This window comes from Oncorhynchus gorbuscha, linkage group LG22, assembly GCF_021184085.1.
Source record: "Oncorhynchus gorbuscha isolate QuinsamMale2020 ecotype Even-year linkage group LG22, OgorEven_v1.0, whole genome shotgun sequence".
NCBI classification, from domain to species: domain Eukaryota; kingdom Metazoa; phylum Chordata; class Actinopteri; order Salmoniformes; family Salmonidae; genus Oncorhynchus; species Oncorhynchus gorbuscha.
Genome location: NC_060194.1, coordinates 4,411,955 through 4,432,059, shown reverse-complemented (window position 1 = coordinate 4,432,059; position 20,105 = coordinate 4,411,955). Strand labels below are relative to the sequence as shown.

At 41.9% G+C, this 20,105-nt stretch overlaps 1 protein-coding gene across 2 annotated transcripts in view; it reads left to right on the top strand.

Annotated features, from left to right (window-relative positions):
- Nucleotides 1-20,105, top strand: part of LOC124009746 (arf-GAP with SH3 domain, ANK repeat and PH domain-containing protein 1-like) — a 154,475-nt gene that overhangs the window by 123,010 nt on the left and 11,360 nt on the right. For both annotated transcript variants that reach the window (XM_046321892.1, XM_046321891.1), the window contains 6 exons: nt 930-1,021; nt 5,900-6,080; nt 12,021-12,106; nt 12,286-12,401; nt 12,925-12,992; nt 16,271-16,378. In XM_046321892.1, coding sequence (XP_046177848.1) covers nt 930-1,021; nt 5,900-6,080; nt 12,021-12,106; nt 12,286-12,401; nt 12,925-12,992; nt 16,271-16,378 — 651 coding nt within the window. The remainder of the gene's footprint in view (nt 1-929; nt 1,022-5,899; nt 6,081-12,020; nt 12,107-12,285; nt 12,402-12,924; nt 12,993-16,270; nt 16,379-20,105) is intronic.

Sequence of the window (20,105 nt, the reverse complement as noted above, 5' to 3'; positions counted from 1 at the left end):
TTCTTGCCACAGCTCGCATTGATGCACCATCCTGGATGATCTGCAAGTGACCAAAACATCAGCCAGGAAGCATAGGAACTGAGAAGTGGTCTGTGGTCACCACCTGCAGAACCACTCCTTTATTGGGGGTGTCTTGCTAATTGCCTATAATTTCCACCTGTTGTCTATTCCATTTGCACAACAGCATGTGAAATTTATTGTCAGTGTTGCTTCCTAAGTTGACAGTTTGATTGCACAGAAGTGTGATTGACTTGGAGTTACATTGTGTTTAAGTGTTCCCTTTATTTATTTATTATTAGCAGTATATATATATGTGTATATGTGTATATATATATGTATATGTGTATATATATATACACATATACAGTGCCTTGCGAAAGTATTCGGCCCCCTTGAACTTTGCGACCTTTTGCCACATTTCAGGCTTCAAACATAAAGATATAAAACTGTATTTTTTTGTGAAGAATCAACAAGTGGGACAATCATGAAGAGGAACGGCATTTATTGGATACTTCAAACTTTTTTAACAAATCAAAAACTGAAAAATTGGGCGTACAAAATTATTGTAGTGCCACGGTGAATATTCCTGAGTGGCCAAGTTACAGTTTTGGCTTAAATATGTTTGAAAATCTATGGAAAGACTTAAAAATTGCTGTCTAGTCATGATCCCCAACATCTTTATAGAGCTTGATGAATTTTGAAAAGAATAATGGGCAAATGTTGTACAATCCAACCCAGAAAGTCTCACATCTGTAATCGATGCCAAATGTGTTTATAACATGTATTGACACAATATAATGCGAAGAAATCAATATGGTCTGAATACATTTGAAAGGAATAGTGTATGGCATGTTTAACTCCTAAACTTTGTCTGTTTCAAAGGCAGTTTACATGTTATTCAACTCACCTGTTCTGCTCTCTCTCCTCAGCTGGCTAAGAACATAGGGAACAGTAGTTTCAATGGCATCATGGAAGGCAATATTCCATGTCCCTCGCCAAAGCCCACCCCATCAAGTGACATGTGAGTGTTATTGAATTAACATCAGTCAATTGAAGTCAATGTTAATCTATTCTTTTCAACCCATCTGAAATCTAAAATGGTTGTCATCATAGCAGGTTGCGAATATATGTGTCTGGGGCTGAAGGTAAATGTAATTACTTGCCGGTACAGGACCTCCTATCTGGAGGGGCATAATTAATAATGATGTCTTTTGTTTCAAAATATATGTCTTTTGTCGTAATGTTTTAATCTGTTTTTTCAAATAGATCAATAACGAGGCTATATACAAGGAGTACTGGCACTGAGTCAGTGTACTGGGGTATGAGGCAGTTGGGGTTATTGATTGAGGTAATATATACATGTAGGTTTGGTTAGGTTATTGATTGAAGTGCTATGTACATGTAGGTAGGGGGTGAAAAACAAAACATACGGGTAGCTGTATTATTCACTATTTAGCAGTCGTATGGCAGTCGTAGAAGCTGTTCAGGAGGCTTTCGGTCCCAGACTTGGCACTCCGGTACCTTGCGGAACAGACTGTGAGTCTTTGGCTGGAGTCTTTTCAGGGCCTTCCTCTGACACCATCTGGTATAGAGGTCCTGGATGACAGGGAGCACGGCCCCAGTGATGTACTGGACCATACGCACTACCTTCGAGCAGTTGCCATGCCAGTCACGATGCTCTCTATGGTGCCGCTGTAGAACTTTTTGAGGATCAGAGGACCCATGCCAAATCTTTTCAGCCTCCTCCCTCTTCACCACTGTGTTGGTGTGCTTGGACCATGATGGGTCTTTAGTGATGTGGAAACCGAGGAACTTCAGGCTCTCGACCGTATCCACTACAGCCCGTCGATTTGAATGGGGGCGTGCTCGGCCCTCCGTTTCATGTATTCCACTATCAGGTCTTTTGTCTTGCTGACGTTGAGAGAGCGGTTGTTGTCCTAGCACCACACTGACAGGTCTCTAACTTCCTCCCTGTAAGCTGTCTCATCGTTGTCAGTAATCAGGCCTTCAACTTTGTCTCATCAGCAAACTTAATGATGGTGTTGGAGCCGTGTGCGGCCACACAGTCGAGGGTGACCAGGGAGTACAGGAGGGAGCTAAGCATGCACCTCTGAGGGGCCCCCGTTTTGAGGATCAGTGTGGCGGATGTGTTGTTGCATACCCTCACCACCTAGGGGCGTCACATCAGAATGTCCATGATCCAGTTGCAGAGGGAGGTGTTAAGTTCCAGAGTCCTTAGCTTAGTGATGACCTTCGTGGGCACTATGGTGTTGAACGCTGAGCTGTAGTCAATGTACAGCATTCTCACATAGGTGTTCCTTTTGTCCAGTTGGGAAAGGGCAGTGTGGAGTGCAATAGAGATTGCATCATCTTTGGAGGCATTTCCAAATTGGCATGGGTCAGGGGTTTCTGGGATGATGGTGTTGATGTGAGCCATGACCAACCTTTCAAAGCATTTCACGGCTACAGATCTGAGTGCTACAGGGCATACAGGATGTAGTCATTAGACAGGTTACCTTGGCATTCTTGGGCATGGGGACTATGGTGGTCTGCTTGAAACATGTAGGTATTACATTTTATTTGTATATATTTAACCCTTAATTTACCAGGTATGTTGACTGAGAACACATTTTAATTTACAGCAACTACCAAGGGAATAGTTTCAGAGAAGAGGAAGGGGATGAATGAGCCAATTAGAAGCTGGAGATGATTAGGTGGCCATAATCATATGTGGGCCAGATTGGGAATTTAGCCAGGACACTGGGGTTAACACTCCTACCCTTTTGATAAGTGCCATGGGATCTTTAGTTACCACAGAGGGTCAAGACACCCGTTTAATGTCCCATATGAAAGACGGCACCCTACAAACTGGATGAAGGTTGAACATGTCAGTGAAGACACTTGCTGGTCAGCTCATGCTCTGAGTATGTGTCCTGGTAATCCGTCTGGCCCTGCGGCCTTGTGAATGTTAACCTGTTAAAAAGCCTTACTCACATCGGCTACGGAACAATTGGTGCTCTCATGCATGGTTCAGTGTTGCTTGCCTTGAACCAAGCATCGAATGCATTTAGCTTGTCTGGTAGACTTGCGTCACTGGGCAGCTTGCAGCTGGTATTCCCTTGGTCAATCATCATAGTTTGCAAGCCCTGCCATATCGGATGAGCATCAGAGCTGGTTTAGTAGGATTCGATCTTAGTGCTGTATTGACACTTTGCCTGTTTGATTGTTCGTACACAGGCATAGCGGGATTTCTTATAACCATCCAAATTTGTGTCCCGCTCATTGCCTTTAGCTCAGTTCAGATGTTGCCTGTAATACATTGCTTCTGGTCAGGCTATTTATGCACGGTCACTCGGGGGACGACATTGTCGATACACTTATTAATGAAGCCAGTGACTGATGTGGTAAACTCATCAATGCCATAGTATGAATCCCACAACATATTCAAATCTGTGCTCGCAAAACATTCATGTAGCTTAGCATCCACTTCATCGAACCACTTCCATATTGAGCTCATCACTGGTACTTCCTGTTTCAGTTTTTGCTTGTAAGCAGGAATTAAGAGGATGAGGTTATGGTCAGATTTGCCAAATGAAGGGCAAGGGAGAGCTTTGTATGCATCTCTGCAGATGTGATTTAGAGGTTTTTTGCCTGTAGTTGCACATAAGACATGCTGGTAGAAATTTGGTCAAATGGTTTCCCTGCATTAAAATCCCCAGCCACTAGGAGCACCACATTGGGTGAGCATTTTCTTGTTTGCTTATGGCCTTATAGAGTTGGTTGAGTGCGGTCTTAGTGCCAGCTTCGGTCTGTGGTGGTAAATAGACGGCTACGAATAATACAGATGAGAACTCTCTTGGTCTACAGTTTATCATTGGGTACTCTACCTCAGGTGAGCAAATACCACTAGACTTCTTAATTATTAGACATTGCGCACTAGCTGTTATTGACAAATAGACACACACTCCCACCCCTCCTCTTACCAGATGTAGCTTCTGCATTTTCTTGTCTGCTTATGGCCTGGTGGTAAATAGACAGCTGCAAAAAAATATACATGAAAACTCTTGAAAGCTCTCTTTTGGGAAATAGTGTGGTCTACAGCTTATCATGAGGTTTTCTAACTCTGATGAGCAGAACCTTGAGACTGCGGACCAACTGTTGTTGACAAAGAGACACACACCCCCTTCCGTCACCTTACTGGACACAGCTGTTCTGTCCTGCCGATATATAGAAAAAACAGCTAGATTTATATTTTCCATGTAAGTTTATGGAAGGGGGTGAGAACCATGAGCCTCCTAGGTTTTGTAGTCAATGTAGCTAGAGGAGAACGGAAGCTAGCTGTCCTCCGGGTACACCATTGTGCTACACCAGAGAGTGCTGCTGAGGCTACTATATACCTTAATTTCAAAACAGTGTGCTTTAATCAGTTAAATAAGTATACTGTATTTAGGGTAGTTTTGTCTAAAAATTATAACTTTTTCAATGTTTCACTATAAGAATAAAAACATTCACTCAGTAGTCCTCTTCCTCCTCTGAGGAGCCTCCACTGCTGCACACGTTCATCCCCTGTAAATTAATTCCAAAAGCACACCAGCCTTTTGATGGATGTAAAAATACCTGTGCAAGAAAAACACCAGGAAGTGTAATAATATTTGGCAATTGAGACATTTGTAACCTGGACAGGAACGTAATAAAAGTAATAATTTTTAAGCCTCATTTAGATATTTTTCTGCTTATAATTTCTGAAATTTGGTAGGCTATTTGTTAGTCAACTTGTCTATTATTAGATAGGCGACATACTGCTTCTCTTGTCATTACTTGACGCTCTAGAATACTAAAATAAGACTTTCCTCACCAGAATGTCATACATTTATAGAATGAATGCATCATCAACAATCTAGTTGACATGTGTAAGGTTCTCTTACATTTCTGCTTCTCTCGCAACAACGTCCAAGTCTAGAACCAACAGGACCCTGAACAGCTTCTAACCTGAAGCCATAAGACTAAATAGTTAGTTAAGTAGTTAACCAAATAGCTACCCAGACGATCTGCATTGACCTTTTTTTCGCAACTAACTTTTTTGACTCATCACATACAGTGCTGCTACTGTTTATTTGTCAATTTATTTCAAGTTCTACTCTATGTACATATCTACCTTAATGACCTCGTATCCCTGCTCATTGACTCGGTACTGGTACCTCTTGTATATAGCCAAGTTATCCTTACTCATTGTGTATGTATTACTTTTATTATTATGTTTTAATTTTCTATTATTTCTCTATTTTCACTCTCTGCATTGTTAGAAGGTCCCGTAAGTTAGCATTTCACTGTTAGTCTACAACAGTTGTTTACGAAGCATGTGACGAATATCATTAGATTTGGTTTAGGTACCGGGGAGATTTTCTGTGCAAAATTTCCAAATTACAACAGTTAAACTGGTTTTAATGAATTTAAAATCTGTGAAAACGATTCAACATGTTTCTGATAGCATTTCAGTTAATCTGGATGCATATTTTATTTGGTGGGGGAAAAAATGCTGTACGAGAGAAATCATATTTCTCTAATCCTGTTCCGAGACAAAAATGAACATTTGGGCTATTATTTTTACTGCAAGGATTCTGCAGGAGGCCTACAGTCCGTGTCCAGTTACTTTTCCACCTGAACTTCAAAGGTTCAAACCAGGGAGTGCTGTTATTGTGGCAAATCTTTTACCGATACGGTGTACCACCACTATTTACTTGACTCCGTACCTGCTTACTGTCACCCCTGACTCTGTCAATAAATATAAATCATCTCTGTATGGTGCAAATCAAATGCATTTCTGATACCGGCCTAAGTATTAGTTCACTGGCAAACAGATAATTATGATAAGAAACAAACCATATATTCTCTATGGCAGGACGGTGAGGAAGGAATACATCAACGCTAAATACCTGGACCACAAATTTGCCCACCAGACTGGCAAAGCCACGGTTCCAGGCAAGTTGTCGGAGGCGGTGCGCTCCCGAGATCTGCTGTTACTTATCCAAGTTTATGCCGAGGGGGCGGAGCTTATGGAGCCCCTGCCCGAGGCAGGAAAGGTAAGGGTAGCTGTGTTCATTTGATTCTTGAATAGCATATTAACTGAAGTGCACAACGAGTCAGAAAACAATTCAGAAAGCTTCAAGTGGTCACAATTCCAAAACAATTTGGCATCACTGGACGAAGACGTGGTTATGAAAGTGGCGTTATTTGATATATTTTTATTTATGTATATTTTATTTACAGTACCAGTCAAAAGCTTCGACACACCTACTAATTTTCTTTATTTTTACTATTTTCAACATTGTAGAATAATATTGAAGACATCAAAAATATGAAATAACACATATGGAATCATGTAGTAACCAAAAAAGTGTTAAACATATCCAAATATATTTTAGATTCTTCAAAGTAGCCACCCTTTGCCTTGATGAGAGCTTTGCACACTCTTTGCATTCCCTCAACCAGCTTCATGAGGTAATCACCTGGAATGCATTTCAATTAACAGGTGTGCCTTGATAAAACTTAATTTGTGGAATTTATTTCCTTCTTAATGCGTTTGATACAATCTGTTGTGCCGTGACAAGGTAGGGGTGGTATACAAGTTTTGGTAAAAGACCAATTACATATTATGGCAAGAACAGCTCAAATAAGCAAATAGAAACGACAGTCCATCATTACTATTTATGACAAAGGTCAGTCAATCCGGAAAAGTTCTTAAAGTGCAGTCGCAAAATCCATCAAGAGCTATGACGAAACTAGCTCTCATGACGACTATCACAGGAAAGAAAGATCCAGAGTTACCTCTGCTGTAGAGGAAAAGTTCATTAGAGTTGCCAGCCTCAGAAATGGGTAATTAACAGCACCTCAGATTGCAGCCCAAATAAATTCTTCACAGAGTTCAAGTGACAGACGCATCTCAACATCAACTGTTCAGAGGAAACTGCATGAATCAGGCCTTCATGGTCGAATTGCTGCAAAGAAACCACTACTAAAGGACAATCAATAAGAAAAAGAGACTTGCTTGGGCCAAGAAACACGAGCAATGGACATTAGACCAGAGGAAATCTGTCCTTTGGTCTCATCAGTCAAAATGTGAGATTTTTGGTTCCAACTGCCGTGTCTTTGTGAGCCGCAGAGTAGGTGAACGGATGATCTCCGCATGTGTGCTTCACGGTTCCCACCATGAAGCATGGAGGAGGTGTGGGGTGCTTTGCTGTTGATGATGTCAGTGATTTCTACAGCATTCTGCAGCGATACACCATCCCATCTGGTTTGTGTTTTTCTTTTCTTTTTTCAATAGGACAATGACCCAAAACACACATCCAGGCTGTGCAAAGGCTGTGTATTTGACCAAGAAGGAGAATGAGGGAGTGCTGCATCAGATGACCTGGCCTCCACTATCAGCAAACCACAACCCAATTGAGATGGTTTGGGATAAGTTGGAACACAGAGTGAAGGAAAAGGAGCCAACAAGGGCTCAGCATATGTGGCAACTCCCTCAAGACATTTTGAAAAGCATTCCATATGAAGCTGGTTGAGAGACACAAGATGGCACCGACAGCGATGGTCGCCTCTCTTACTAGAAAAGATGCAATATTTTTTTTTGTGTGTGTGTATTATTTCTTACATTGTTAGCACAACAAATCTTAAGCGTTATTACCGGTAGGAACTATTGGAAATAAAGTCAACTTACCAACATTACGACCAGGAATACGACTTTACCGAAGCGGATCCTTGGTTTGGACCGCCCACCCATGACAATGGACCTAATCCCAGAAGTCGACCCAAAGCAACGCCACTGCAGAAGGGGCAGATGGAGCAGCCTTCTGGTCAGGCTCCATAGATATGCACATCGCCCACCACTCACCGGGAATACTACTCACCAATGGCCAGTCTCTTGACAACAAGGTAGACACAATTCGAGCAAGGGTTGCCTTCCAGAGAGACATCAGAGATTGTAACATTCTCTGTTTCACGGAAACATGGCTCTCTCGGGATACGTTGTTGGAGTCGGTGAAGCAATCGAGCTTCTTCATGCGTCGTGCCAACAGAGATAAACACCTCTCTGGGAAGAAGGGTTCTTGTCCGTTGTGTATATTCCCCGTCAAGCAGACACCACAATGGCCCTCAAGGAACTTCACTGGACTGTATGTAAACTGGAAACCATATATCCTGAGGCTGCATATATTGTAGCTGGAGATTTTAACAAAGAAAATTTGAGAACAAGGCTACCTACATTTGATCAGCATATTGATTTCAGCACTCGCAAGGGCAATGCACTCAATCACTGCTACTCTAAATTCTACGATGCATACAAGGCTCGCCCTCCCTTCCTCAAATCCGACCACGAGTCTATCTTGCTCCTACCGTCTTATAGGCAGAAACTCAAACAGGATGTACCTGTGACGAGAACCATTCAACGCTGGTCTGACCAATCGGAATCCACGCTTCAAGATTGTTTTGATCACACGGACTGGGAAATGTTCCGGTCAGCCTCAGAGAATAACCTTGATCTATACGCTCTCTCTGTGAGTGAGTTTATAAGGAGGTGCATAGGAGATGTTGTACCCACTGTGACTATTAAAACCTACCCTAACCAGAAACCGTGGAGGGATAGTGGCATTCGCGCATAACTGAAAGCGCGATCCACCGTATTTAACCATGGAAAGAGGACTGGGAATACCAAATATAAACAGTGTAGTTATTCCCTCCGCAAGTCAATCAACCAAGTGAAATGTTGGTATAGGGACAAAGTGGAGTCGCAATTCAACGGCTCAGACACGAGACGTATGTGGCAGGGTCTACAGACAATCACGGACTACAGAAAGAAAACAAGCCACGTTACAGACACTGACATCTTGCTTGCAGACAAACTAAACACCTTATTTTCCCTCTGAGGATAATACAGTGACACCATCGCTGCATGTTAACAAGGACTGTGGCCCCCCCCTCTCCTTCTCCGTGGCCGATGTGAGTAAGACATTTAAGCATGTTAACTCTCGAAAGGCTGCTGGCCCAGACGGCATCCCTAGCCACGTCCTTAGAGCATGCACAGACCAGCTGGCTGGAGAGTTTTGGACATATTCAATCGCTCCCTATCCCGTCTGCTGTCCCCACATGCTTCACCATTGTTCCTGTACCCAAGAAAGCAAAGGTAACTGAACTAAATTACTACCGTCCGGTAGCACTCGCTTCTGTCGTCGTGAAGTGCTATGAGAGACAAGGCAAAGATCATATCACCTCTACCTTACCTGCCACCCTAGACCCACTTCAATTTGCTTTCCTCCCCAACAGGTCAACAGTCGAGGCAATCACCATCACACTGCACACTGCCCTATCTCATCTGGACAAGAGGAATTCCTATGTCAGAATGCTGTTCATTGACTACAGCTCAGCATTCAACACGACAGTTCCTTCCAAGCTCATCATTAAACTGGATGCCCTGAGTCTCAACCCGACCTGTGCAATTAGGTCCTGGACTTTCTGATGGGCCGCCTCCAGGTGGTGAAGGTAGGAAACAATGTCTCCACTTCGTTGACTCTCAACACTGGGGCCCCACAAGGGTGCATGCTCAGCCCAGTTCTGTACTCCCTGTTCACCCATGACTGCGTGGCCATTCACACCTCCAACTCAAGCATCAAGTTTGCAGACAGCACAACAGTAGTGGGCTTGGTCAGGGCACTCAGTGTGATGCCAGGATAACAACCTCTCAGAGAGAGGGAGCACCCCCCTATCCACATCGAAGGGACAGTAGTGGAGAAGTTGGAAAGTTAAGTTTCTCGGCGTGCACATAGACAAACTGAAATGATCCACCCACACAGACAGTGTGGTGAAGAAAACGCAACAGCATCTCTTAAATATTAGGAGGCTGAAAAATCCCTGACAAACTTTTACAGATGCACATTCAAGAGCATCCTGTCGGGCTGTATCACCGCATCGTACAGCAACTGCACTGACCTCAATCGCAAGGCTCTCCAGAGGGTGGTGTGGTCTGCAAAATGCATCACCGGGGGCAAACTACCTGTCCTCCTGGACACCTACAGCACCCGATGTCACAGGAAGGCCAAAAAGATCATCAAGGACAACAACCACCCGAGCCACTGCCTGTTCACACTGCTACAATCCAGAAGGCGAGGTCAGTACAGGTGCATCACAGCTGGGACCAAGAGACAGTAGCTGGTTTTCAATCTCAAGGATATCAGACTGCTACACACCAATCACTAACTCAGAGAGGCTGCTGCCTACATTGAGACCCAATCACTAGTCACTTTAAACAATGCCACTTTAAACAATGACACTTTAAATAATGACACTTTAATAATCAAATCAAATCAAATTATATTTATATAGCCCTTCGTACATCAGCTGATATCTCAAAGTGCTGTACAGAAACCCAGCCTAAAACCCCAAACAGCAAGCAATGCAGGTGTGCATAGTGGCTAGGAAAAACTCCCAAGAAAGGCCAAAACCTAGGAAGAAACCTAGAGAGGAACCAGGCTATGAGGGGTGGCCAGTTCTCTTCTGGCTGTGCCGGATGGAGAAAATATAACAGAACATGGCCAAGATGTTCAAATGTTCATAAATGACCAGCATGGTCAAATAATAATAATCACAGGCAGAACAGTTGAAACTGGAGCAGCAGCACGGCCAGGTGGACTGGGGACAGCAAGGAGCCATCATGCCAGGTAGTTCTGAGGCATGGTCCTAGGGCTCAGGTCCTCCGAGAGAGGGAAAGAAAGAGAATTAGAGAGAGCATACTTAAATTCACACAGGACACCGGATAAGACAGGAGAAGTACTCCAGATATAACAAACTGACCCTAGCCCCCGGAAACTGACCCTGGAAAATAAGTATGTGGTCAATAACAAATGTTTATCTCAATACTTTGTTATATACCCTTTGTTGGCAATGACAGAGGTCAAACGTTTTCTGTTAGTCTTCACAAGGTTTTCACACACTGTTGCTGGTATTTTGGCCCATTCCTCCATGCAGATCTCCTCTAGAACAGTGATGTTTTGGGGCTGTTGCTGGGCAACACAGACTTTCGACTCCCTCCAAAGATTTTCTATGGAAGGAGGTTTTCACTCAAAATCTCACAATACATGGCCCCATTCATTCTTTCCTTTACATGGATCAGTTGTCCTGGTCCCTTTGCAGAAAAACAGCCCCAAAGCATGATGTTTCCACCCCCATGCTTCACAGTAGGTATGGTGTTCTTTGGATGCAACTCAGCATTCTTTGTCCTCCAAACACGACGAGTTGAGTTTTTACCAAAAAGTTATATTTTGGTTTCATCTGACCATATGACATTCTCTCAATCTTTTTCTGGATCATCCAAATGCTCTCTAGCAAACTTCAGACGGGACTGGACATGTACTGGCTTAAGCAGGGGGACACGTCTGGCACTGCAGGTTTTGTGTGTAGTGTGTTACTGATGGTAGGCTTTGTTTCTTTGGTCCCAGCTCTCTGCAGGTCATTCACTAGGTTCCCCCGTGTGGTTGTGGGATTTTTGCTCACCGTTCTTGTGATCATTTTGACCCCACGTGTTGAGATATTGCGTGGAGCCCCAGATCGAGTGAGATTATCAGTGGTCTTGTATGTCTTCCATTTCCTAATAATGTGTATAAGGTAGATAGTACTGCACTGACAGTACTAGAAGCACAAGCATTTTGCTCTCATTAACATCTGCTACTCATGTGTATGTGACAAATCAAATTAGATTTGATTTGAGAATGCCAAGAGTGGGCAAAGCTGTCATCAAGGCAAAAGGTGGCTACTTTGAAGAATCTCAAATATATAACGTATTTTGATATGTTTTAATAATTTTTTGGCGACTACATGATTCCATATGTGTTATTTCATAGTTTTGATGCCTTCACTGTTATTCTACAATGTAGAAAATAAGTAAATAACCCTTGAATAACCCTTGAATGAGTAGGTGTGTCCAAACTTTAGACTGGTACTGTAGTTGAAATACACAGACTCATTCCCAACAGGAGCCCGGTGAGACTGCCCTCCACTACTCTGTGAGGACTGCTGACCAGACCTCCCTGCATCTAGTGGACTTCCTGGTGCAAAACAGGTATATGACAGTAGTGTCCCGGCAGAGGGAACTCAATCACACATTTAAAGTTGGAACGTATAACCAACACTTTTACTAAATACTTGTTAATGACTTACTAATGATTATTTTAAAGTTTACTTTTTTATTCTTTGTATTACTAGAATTTGACTATCAGTCTCTCTCACTCTTCACCCCAGTGGCAATCTAGACAGGCAGACGGAGAATGGAAACACTGCACTACACTACTGCTGTCTGTACAAAAAACAAGAATGTTTGAAACTGCTACTGCGGGGCAAACCAGCCATCGACATCGGTGTGTGCAAACTCTCAGATTGTCCCTGTCATCTCATTGCATGTTTATAATCTTAGATTTCATAGGACTGAAATATGTGAGGCAAACCAAGGTGTTTTTTTGGAGAGGTTGGAGATAGAGAGAGACATGATTTGTTTGTTCTGGATAGCTATGAAATACATTTGCATGTCAACTACTTTACAAGTACTTTTTTTCTTCAGAAATATTTTCTTTCTTACTTTCAGGCATATATCAAATAGTTTAGGAAAAGTAACTACTGTAATTGTAAAAAGCAGTCAAGTAATTATCTGCCCCTTTATCACAGTATTTAACCATTTAAGTATTTAATTAATTTAATAATTTCCCTCACAACATTAAAACATCATCTGACTTTTGTTGATGCATGTCATGTCATGTCATTTCAAATCAATTCATTACAACTTCATTTATCCCCTTGGGGCCATATAAGAAAACCATCGTCAAATTACAAATCACGTCATGAGGCTCCGCACTTATGGTGACCACTGCCTACTTGTTCTTTCAGCCAATCAAAGTGGAGAGACAGCTCTGGACATTGCAAGAAGGTTGCGAGATACCCAGTGCGAGGAACCGGTGAGTATCAACCTTAATATCTAGAAGGCTGGATTATTTCCAGCAACATCAAACTGTTTTAGAGACTGACAGACATGGTCTGTTAGTGCTCCAGTTCCCCCTGTCATTACTAGCAACAGAGGACAAGGAAAGCATGCTATGTCCCGTAGAAGTGCGGACAATGTGAGTACCCTCGTATGCTTCTTTAACTCCCCCGAATACCTCTGTCAACCTGGCAGCTAGTGGTTGAAATGAACCTCCCACAGTATCACCACATCCAATCACATAATACAAACATCAAGTGGCATACAGTAAGTACAGTGCTTTCAGAAAGTATTCACACTCCTTGACTTTTTCTACATTCTGTTGTTTTCAAATTAAATTAATTAAAATGCTGAGATGTCTTCAGTCAATAAGTATTCAACCCCCTTTGTTATGGCAAGCCTAAATATGTTCAGGAGTAAAAATGTGCTACCTCATCTCTGTCCACCACATGTGCTGCTATCCTGTTAGAAGGTAACGGATTACTTTATTACAATGGTTAAATTGGATTTTCATTGTGTTCAATGGTGTTATTTGCCCCCTAGTGGAGCTTTCTGGTACTTTGAAAGACGACGCAAACAGGAAGTAGAGAATTTGTTTTGCACGCATAGAAACAGCTACAAACAACACTACGGTGCAGGTCTTTCAATGTAGTAATTTCAGCCTTGGAAAATATTTGTTTTTTCACAACATAAACGTTTTCAATATATTAATTCAAAAAAGTCACGCCTTGGGACTTAGTTGTTAGCTATCTGTCTAGTTTTGCATGGGAACGCAACTCAAGGGCAGAATACCACACATACAATTACTGTATCTGTAAGGTTCCTCAGTTGAGCAGTGAATTTCAAACAGATTCAACCACAAAGACCAGGGAGGTTTTCCAATGACTCGCAAATAATGTCACCTATTGGTAGATGGGTGAGATAACAAAAAAGCAGACATTGAATATCCCTTTGAGCAAGGTGAAGGTATTAATTACACTTTGGATGGTGTATCAATTTCACCATGAGGCCAATGATGAATTTAAACAGTTACAGAGTTTAATAGCTGTGATATGGGAAAACTAAGGATGGATCAATAACGTTGTAGTTATTGATAACCTAATAACCTAATTGACAGAGTGAAAAGAAGGAAGCATGTACAGAATAAAAATATTCCAAAACATACATCCTGTTTACAACAAGTAACTAAAGTAATACTGAAAAATATGTGGCACAGCAATTTACTTTTTGTCCTTTATACAAAGTGTTATGTTTGGGGAAAATCCAATACAACACATTACTGAGTACCACTCTCCATATTGTCAAGCATAGTGGTTGCTGCATCATGTTGTGGGTATGCTTGTAATCGTTAAGGACTGGGGAGTTTTTCAGGATTTAAAAAGAAACGAAACGGAACTAAGCACAGGCAAAATCCTGGAGGAAAACATGGTTCAGTTGTGCTTTCCACCAGAGACTTGGAGATGAATTCCCTTTTCAACAGGACAATAACCTAAAACACAAGGCCAAATCTACACTGGAGTTGCTTACCAAGAAGACAGTGAATGTTTCTGAGTGGCTGAGTTACAGTTTTGACTTAAATCTGCTTGAAAATCTATGGCAAGACATGAAAATGTTTGTCTAGCAATGATCAACAACCGATTTGACAGAGCTTGAAGAATTTTCAAAAGGATAATGGGCTAATGTGGCACAATCCATGTGTTGAAGGCTGTTAGAGATTTACCCAGAAAGTCTCACAGCTATAATCACTGCCAAATGTGATTCTACATAGTATTGACTCAGGTGTGTGGATATTTATGTAAATTAGATAATGCTGTATTTAATTTTCAATAAATTTGCAAACATTTATAAAAACAAGTTCTTTCTCATTAAGGGGTATTGTGTGTAGATGGGTGAGAAAAACATGTATTTCTTCCATTTTGAATTCAGTCTGTAAAACAGCAACATGTGGAATTAGTCAAGGGGTATGAATACTTTCTGAAGGTACTGTAATATATGACATGACTACACTATTGCATGTCTACCAGTACAATACAGTATTGTGACTAGCTCTCACAATGTAACTAGTCTCACAGTGGTCAGTTCAGACAGGAAACACAATGTATTGATTTAACCATTTTATTAGAAGTAAAATTAGAATACATTAGGTCTTGTTGTTAGGCTCTGCAGCTTCAGGGTAGCTCAGTGCCATAGCGATGCTCAATCGTTACCATAATAATAAACTACAGGTATAGCTGTACCAATCCCCCTGACAGGTGGAGGCTGGGGTTGTGCTGGTAAACAGACAAAGCGTAGCGAGTAACAGCATAGTTGCAGCAAGAAACTCCAGCGCAAAGCTTGCAGTGCAGGAGCAGAGGATGCGTGTGCAGAACTCAACTTAAATAGGCCACCTTGTTCAGCTAGGAAGTCTTAGCTGTTGATGCAAACACCCTGGTTACCAGTCTGAACTGGCTTTGCTTCATGTAGAAAAGCATGCTAGTGCTCTCAACTATGGGAATTATCATATCACTTTTTCACACGTTGCACACACTGTTCTTGCCTCTTCCCATAATCTATCAGGTCTGTGATATGGTCATGTAAATATATACTATTAATATTGTCACTCTCTGTAACTTAGCCTTTTTCTCCTTTGTTTATCTCTCATTCTCTCTCTCTGTATGTATCTCGCTCATTCTCTCTGTCTCACTGTCTCTCTCTCTCTGTCTCTCTTTCTCTCATTCTCTCTCTGTATGTATCTCACTCATTCTCTCTGTCTCACTGTCTCTCTCTCTGTCTCTCTTTCTCTCATTCTCTCTCTGTATGTATCTCACTCATTCTCTCTGTCTCACTGTCTCTCTCTTTCTCTCTTTCTCTCATTCTCTCTCTGTATGTATCTCACTCATTCTCTCTGTCTCACTGTCTCTCTCTCTCTGTCTCTCTTTCTCTCATTCTGTCTCTGTATGTCTCACTGTCTCTCTGTCTCTGTCTCTCTTTCTCTCATTCCGTCTCTGTATGTATCTCGCTCATTCTCTGTCTCACTGTCTCTCTCTGTCTCTTTCTCTCATTCCCTCTCTCTGTATGTATCTCACTCATTCTCTCTGTCTCACTGTCTCTGTCTCTCTTTCTCTCATTCTGTCTCTGTATGTCTCACTGTCTCTGTCTCTCTTTCTCTCATTCTGTCTCTGTATGTATCTCTCTCATTCTCTCTCAATCTGTCTGTATGTCTGTCTCTCACTCTCCCTCTATTTATATCTTTCATTTTTCCTTCTCTCCCTCTAGCTGATGGAGGCGGCAGAGGGGAAGTTTAACCCTCACGTCCATGTGGAGTATGAGTGGAACCTGCGACTGGAGGAAATAGACGAGAGTGATGATGACCTTGATGATAAGGTACTCCATCATGACTGAATTAATAAAACAATGAAGGATTGAATTTAATGAATATACAGACCCTTTGACTTTTCCAAAACATTTTACTTCACAGCCTTATTCTAAAATGGATTAAAAGTCCCCCCCCCCCATCAATCTCCAAACAATACCCCATAATGACAAAGGAAAAACTGTTTTTTAATCATTTTGGCACACCTGAATTTGGGTAGTTTCTCCCATTCTTCTCTGCAGATCCTCTCTAGCTCTGTCAGGCTGGCTGGGGAGCATCGCTGCACAGCTATTTTCAGGTCTCTCCAGGGACGTTCGATCGGGTTCAAGTCCGGGCTCTGGCTGGGCCACTCAAGGACATTCGGAGACTTGTCCCGAAGCCACTCCTGCGTTGTCTTGGCTGTGTGCTTAGGGTCGTTGTCCTGTTGGAAGGTGAACCTTCACCCCAGTCTGAGGTCCTGAGTGCTAAGCAGGTTTTCAACAAGGATCTCTCTGTACTTTGCTCCGTTCATCTTTCCCTCGCTCCTGACTAGTCTCCCAGTCCCTGCCGCTGAAAACATCCCCACAGCATGATGCTGCCACCATGCTTCACCCTAGGGATGGTTCCAGGTTCCCTACAGACGTGACACTTGATGAAGAATTGTTTTTATTGAATCCATTTTAAAACAAGGTTGTAATGTCAGAGAAATGTGGAAAAGTGAAGGGGTCTGAATACCTTCAGAATGCGGTACAATATGTATCCATGTCATATGTTAAACTGCACACTTGGAAAGACAAAGGCAGCTGCATCGATCTGGTCTTGTTTCTTATACTTATAGTGATCTTGTTTGGTTATAGTTTCAAGTTTTAATGTCACATGCACAAATAGAGTGAAATGCCGTTCTTGCAAGTGCAACAATGCAATAACAATGTAATATTAAAACGAATAAGGTAAAACAAAAGCACACAGTATGAAAATAAGAATATGAAGAACACTATCAAGTAAGTAATCATACTACATACAGTACCAGTACCATATTAACAATGTACAAGGATACTGGAGTGATGGGGGTAAGGTGACTATATATGTATGGGGGTAAGGTGACTATATACATGGTCAGTACCATATTAACAATGTACAGAGATACTGGAGTGATGGGGTTAAGGTGACTATATATGTATGGGGGTAAGGTGACTATATACATGGTCAGTACCATATTAACAATGTACAAGGATACTGGAGTGATGGAGGTAGATATGTATGGGGGTAAGGTGACTATATACATGGTCAGTACCATATTAACAATGTACAAGGATACTGGAGTGATGGGGGTAAGGTGACTATATACAGGGTCAGTACCATATTAACAATGTACAGGGATACTGGAGTGATGGGGGTAAGGTGACTATATACAGGGTCAGTACCATATTAACAATGTACAAGGATACTGGAGTGATGGAGGTAGATATGTATAGGGGTAAGGTGACTATATACAGGGTAAGTACCATATTAACAATGTACAAGGATACTGGAGTGATGGGGTTAAGGTGACTATATATGTATGGGGGTAAGGTGACTATATACAGGGTCAGTACCATATTAACAATGTACAAGGATACTGGAGTGATGGGGGTAAGGTGACTATATATGTATGGGGGTAAGGTGACTATATACAGGGTAAGTACCATATTAACAATGTACAAGGATACTGGAGTGATGGGGGTAAGGTGACTATATATGTATGGGGGTAAGGTGACTATATATGTATGGGGGTAAGGTGACTATATATGTATGGGGGTAAGGTGACTATATACAGGGTCAGTACCATATTAACAATGTACAGGGATACTGGAGTGATGGGGGTAAGGTGACTATATACAGGGTCAGTACCATATTAACAATGTACAGGGATACTGGAGTGATGGGGGTAAGGTGACTATATACAGGGTCAGTACCATATTAACAATGTACAAGGATACTGGAGTGATGGGGGTAAGGTGACTATATATGTATGGGGGTAAGGTGACTATATACAGGGTAAGTACCATATTAACAATGTACAAGGATACTGGAGTGATGGGGGTAAGGTGACTATATATGTATGGGGGTAAGGTGACTATATACATGGTCAGTACCATATTAACAATGTACAAGGATACTGGAGTGATGGGGGTAAGGTGACTATATATGTATGGGGGTAAGGTGACTATATACAGGGTAAGTACCATATTAACAATGTACAAGGATACTGGAGTGATGGGGTAAGGTGACTATATATGTATGATGGGGTAAGGTGACTATATATGTATGGGGGTAAGGTGACTATATATGTATAGGGGTAAGGTGACTATATACATGGTCAGTACCATATTAACAATGTACAAGGATACTGGAGTGATGGGGGTAAGGTGACTATATATGTATGGGGGTAAGGTGACTATATATGTATGGGGGTAAGGTGACTATATATGTATGGGGGTAAGGTGACTATATACAGGGTAAGTACCATATTAACAATGTACAAGGATACTGGAGTGATGGGGGTAAGGTGACTATATATGTATGGGGGTAAGGTGACTATATATGTATGGGGTAAGGTGACTATATATGTATGGGGGTAAGGTGACTATATACAGGGTAAGTACCATATTAACAATGTACAAGGATACTGGAGTGATGGGGGTAAGGTGACTATATATGTATAGGGGTAAGGTGACTATATACAGGGTAAGTACCATATTAACAATGTACAAGGATACTGGAGTGATGGGGGTAAGGTGACTATATATGTATGGGGGTAAGGTGACTATATATGTATGGGGGTAAGGTGACTATATATGTATGGGGGTAAGGTGACTATATATGTATGGGGGTAAGGTGACTATATATGTATGGGGGTAAGGTGACTATATACAGGGTAAGTACCATATTAACAATGTACAAGGATACTGGAGTGATGGGGGTAAGGTGACTATATATGTATAGGGGTAAGGTGACTATATACAGGGTAAGTACCATATTAACAATGTACAAGGATACTGGAGTGATGGGGTAAGGTGACTATATATGTATGGGGGGGGTAAGGTGACTATATATGTATGGGGGTAAGGTGACTATATATGTATGGGGGTAAGGTGACTATATACAGGGTCAGTACCATATTAACAATGTACAGAGATACTGGAGTGATGGAGGTAGATATGTATAGGGGTAAGGTGACTAGACATCAGGATATATGATTAACAGCAGCGTATATGATGATGGTGTGTGTTTGTGTGTGTGTCAATTCAGTGTAAATCTATGTGCGTATTGTGCGTGTGTGCAAATGATGGAGTGTGTGTTTTGGAGTGTCAGTGTGTGGTAGTTCCAAGATGGCGTAGCAGTCGGACGTGTGTTTTGACCTGTTCCGTGTATATAGCATTTTCGTCGTATATAATTTGTATATAGTTTCATCTCACTTTCTATCTACGGACTGGATATCCTCTCCTGCAACCCTCCTCACCCAATGTGATACGGATCTCTTATTTTTATACTTTAGAACCGGAACCCCCATCAGCAGCTAGCCAGCTAACTTGCTACTAGCTAGTAGTCAGTTAGCCACTGCTAGCAGTCATCACCATCAACTCGGATATCAGCCAGCCTCAGCCCGGTCAACTCCTGCCAGTCTGCACAGCGTGATATCAACCCAGAGCATATCGGACTGCTTTTTCTCCACACTATCTCCGTATTCCTACCGCAAGCTCTGAACCTTTACACCGG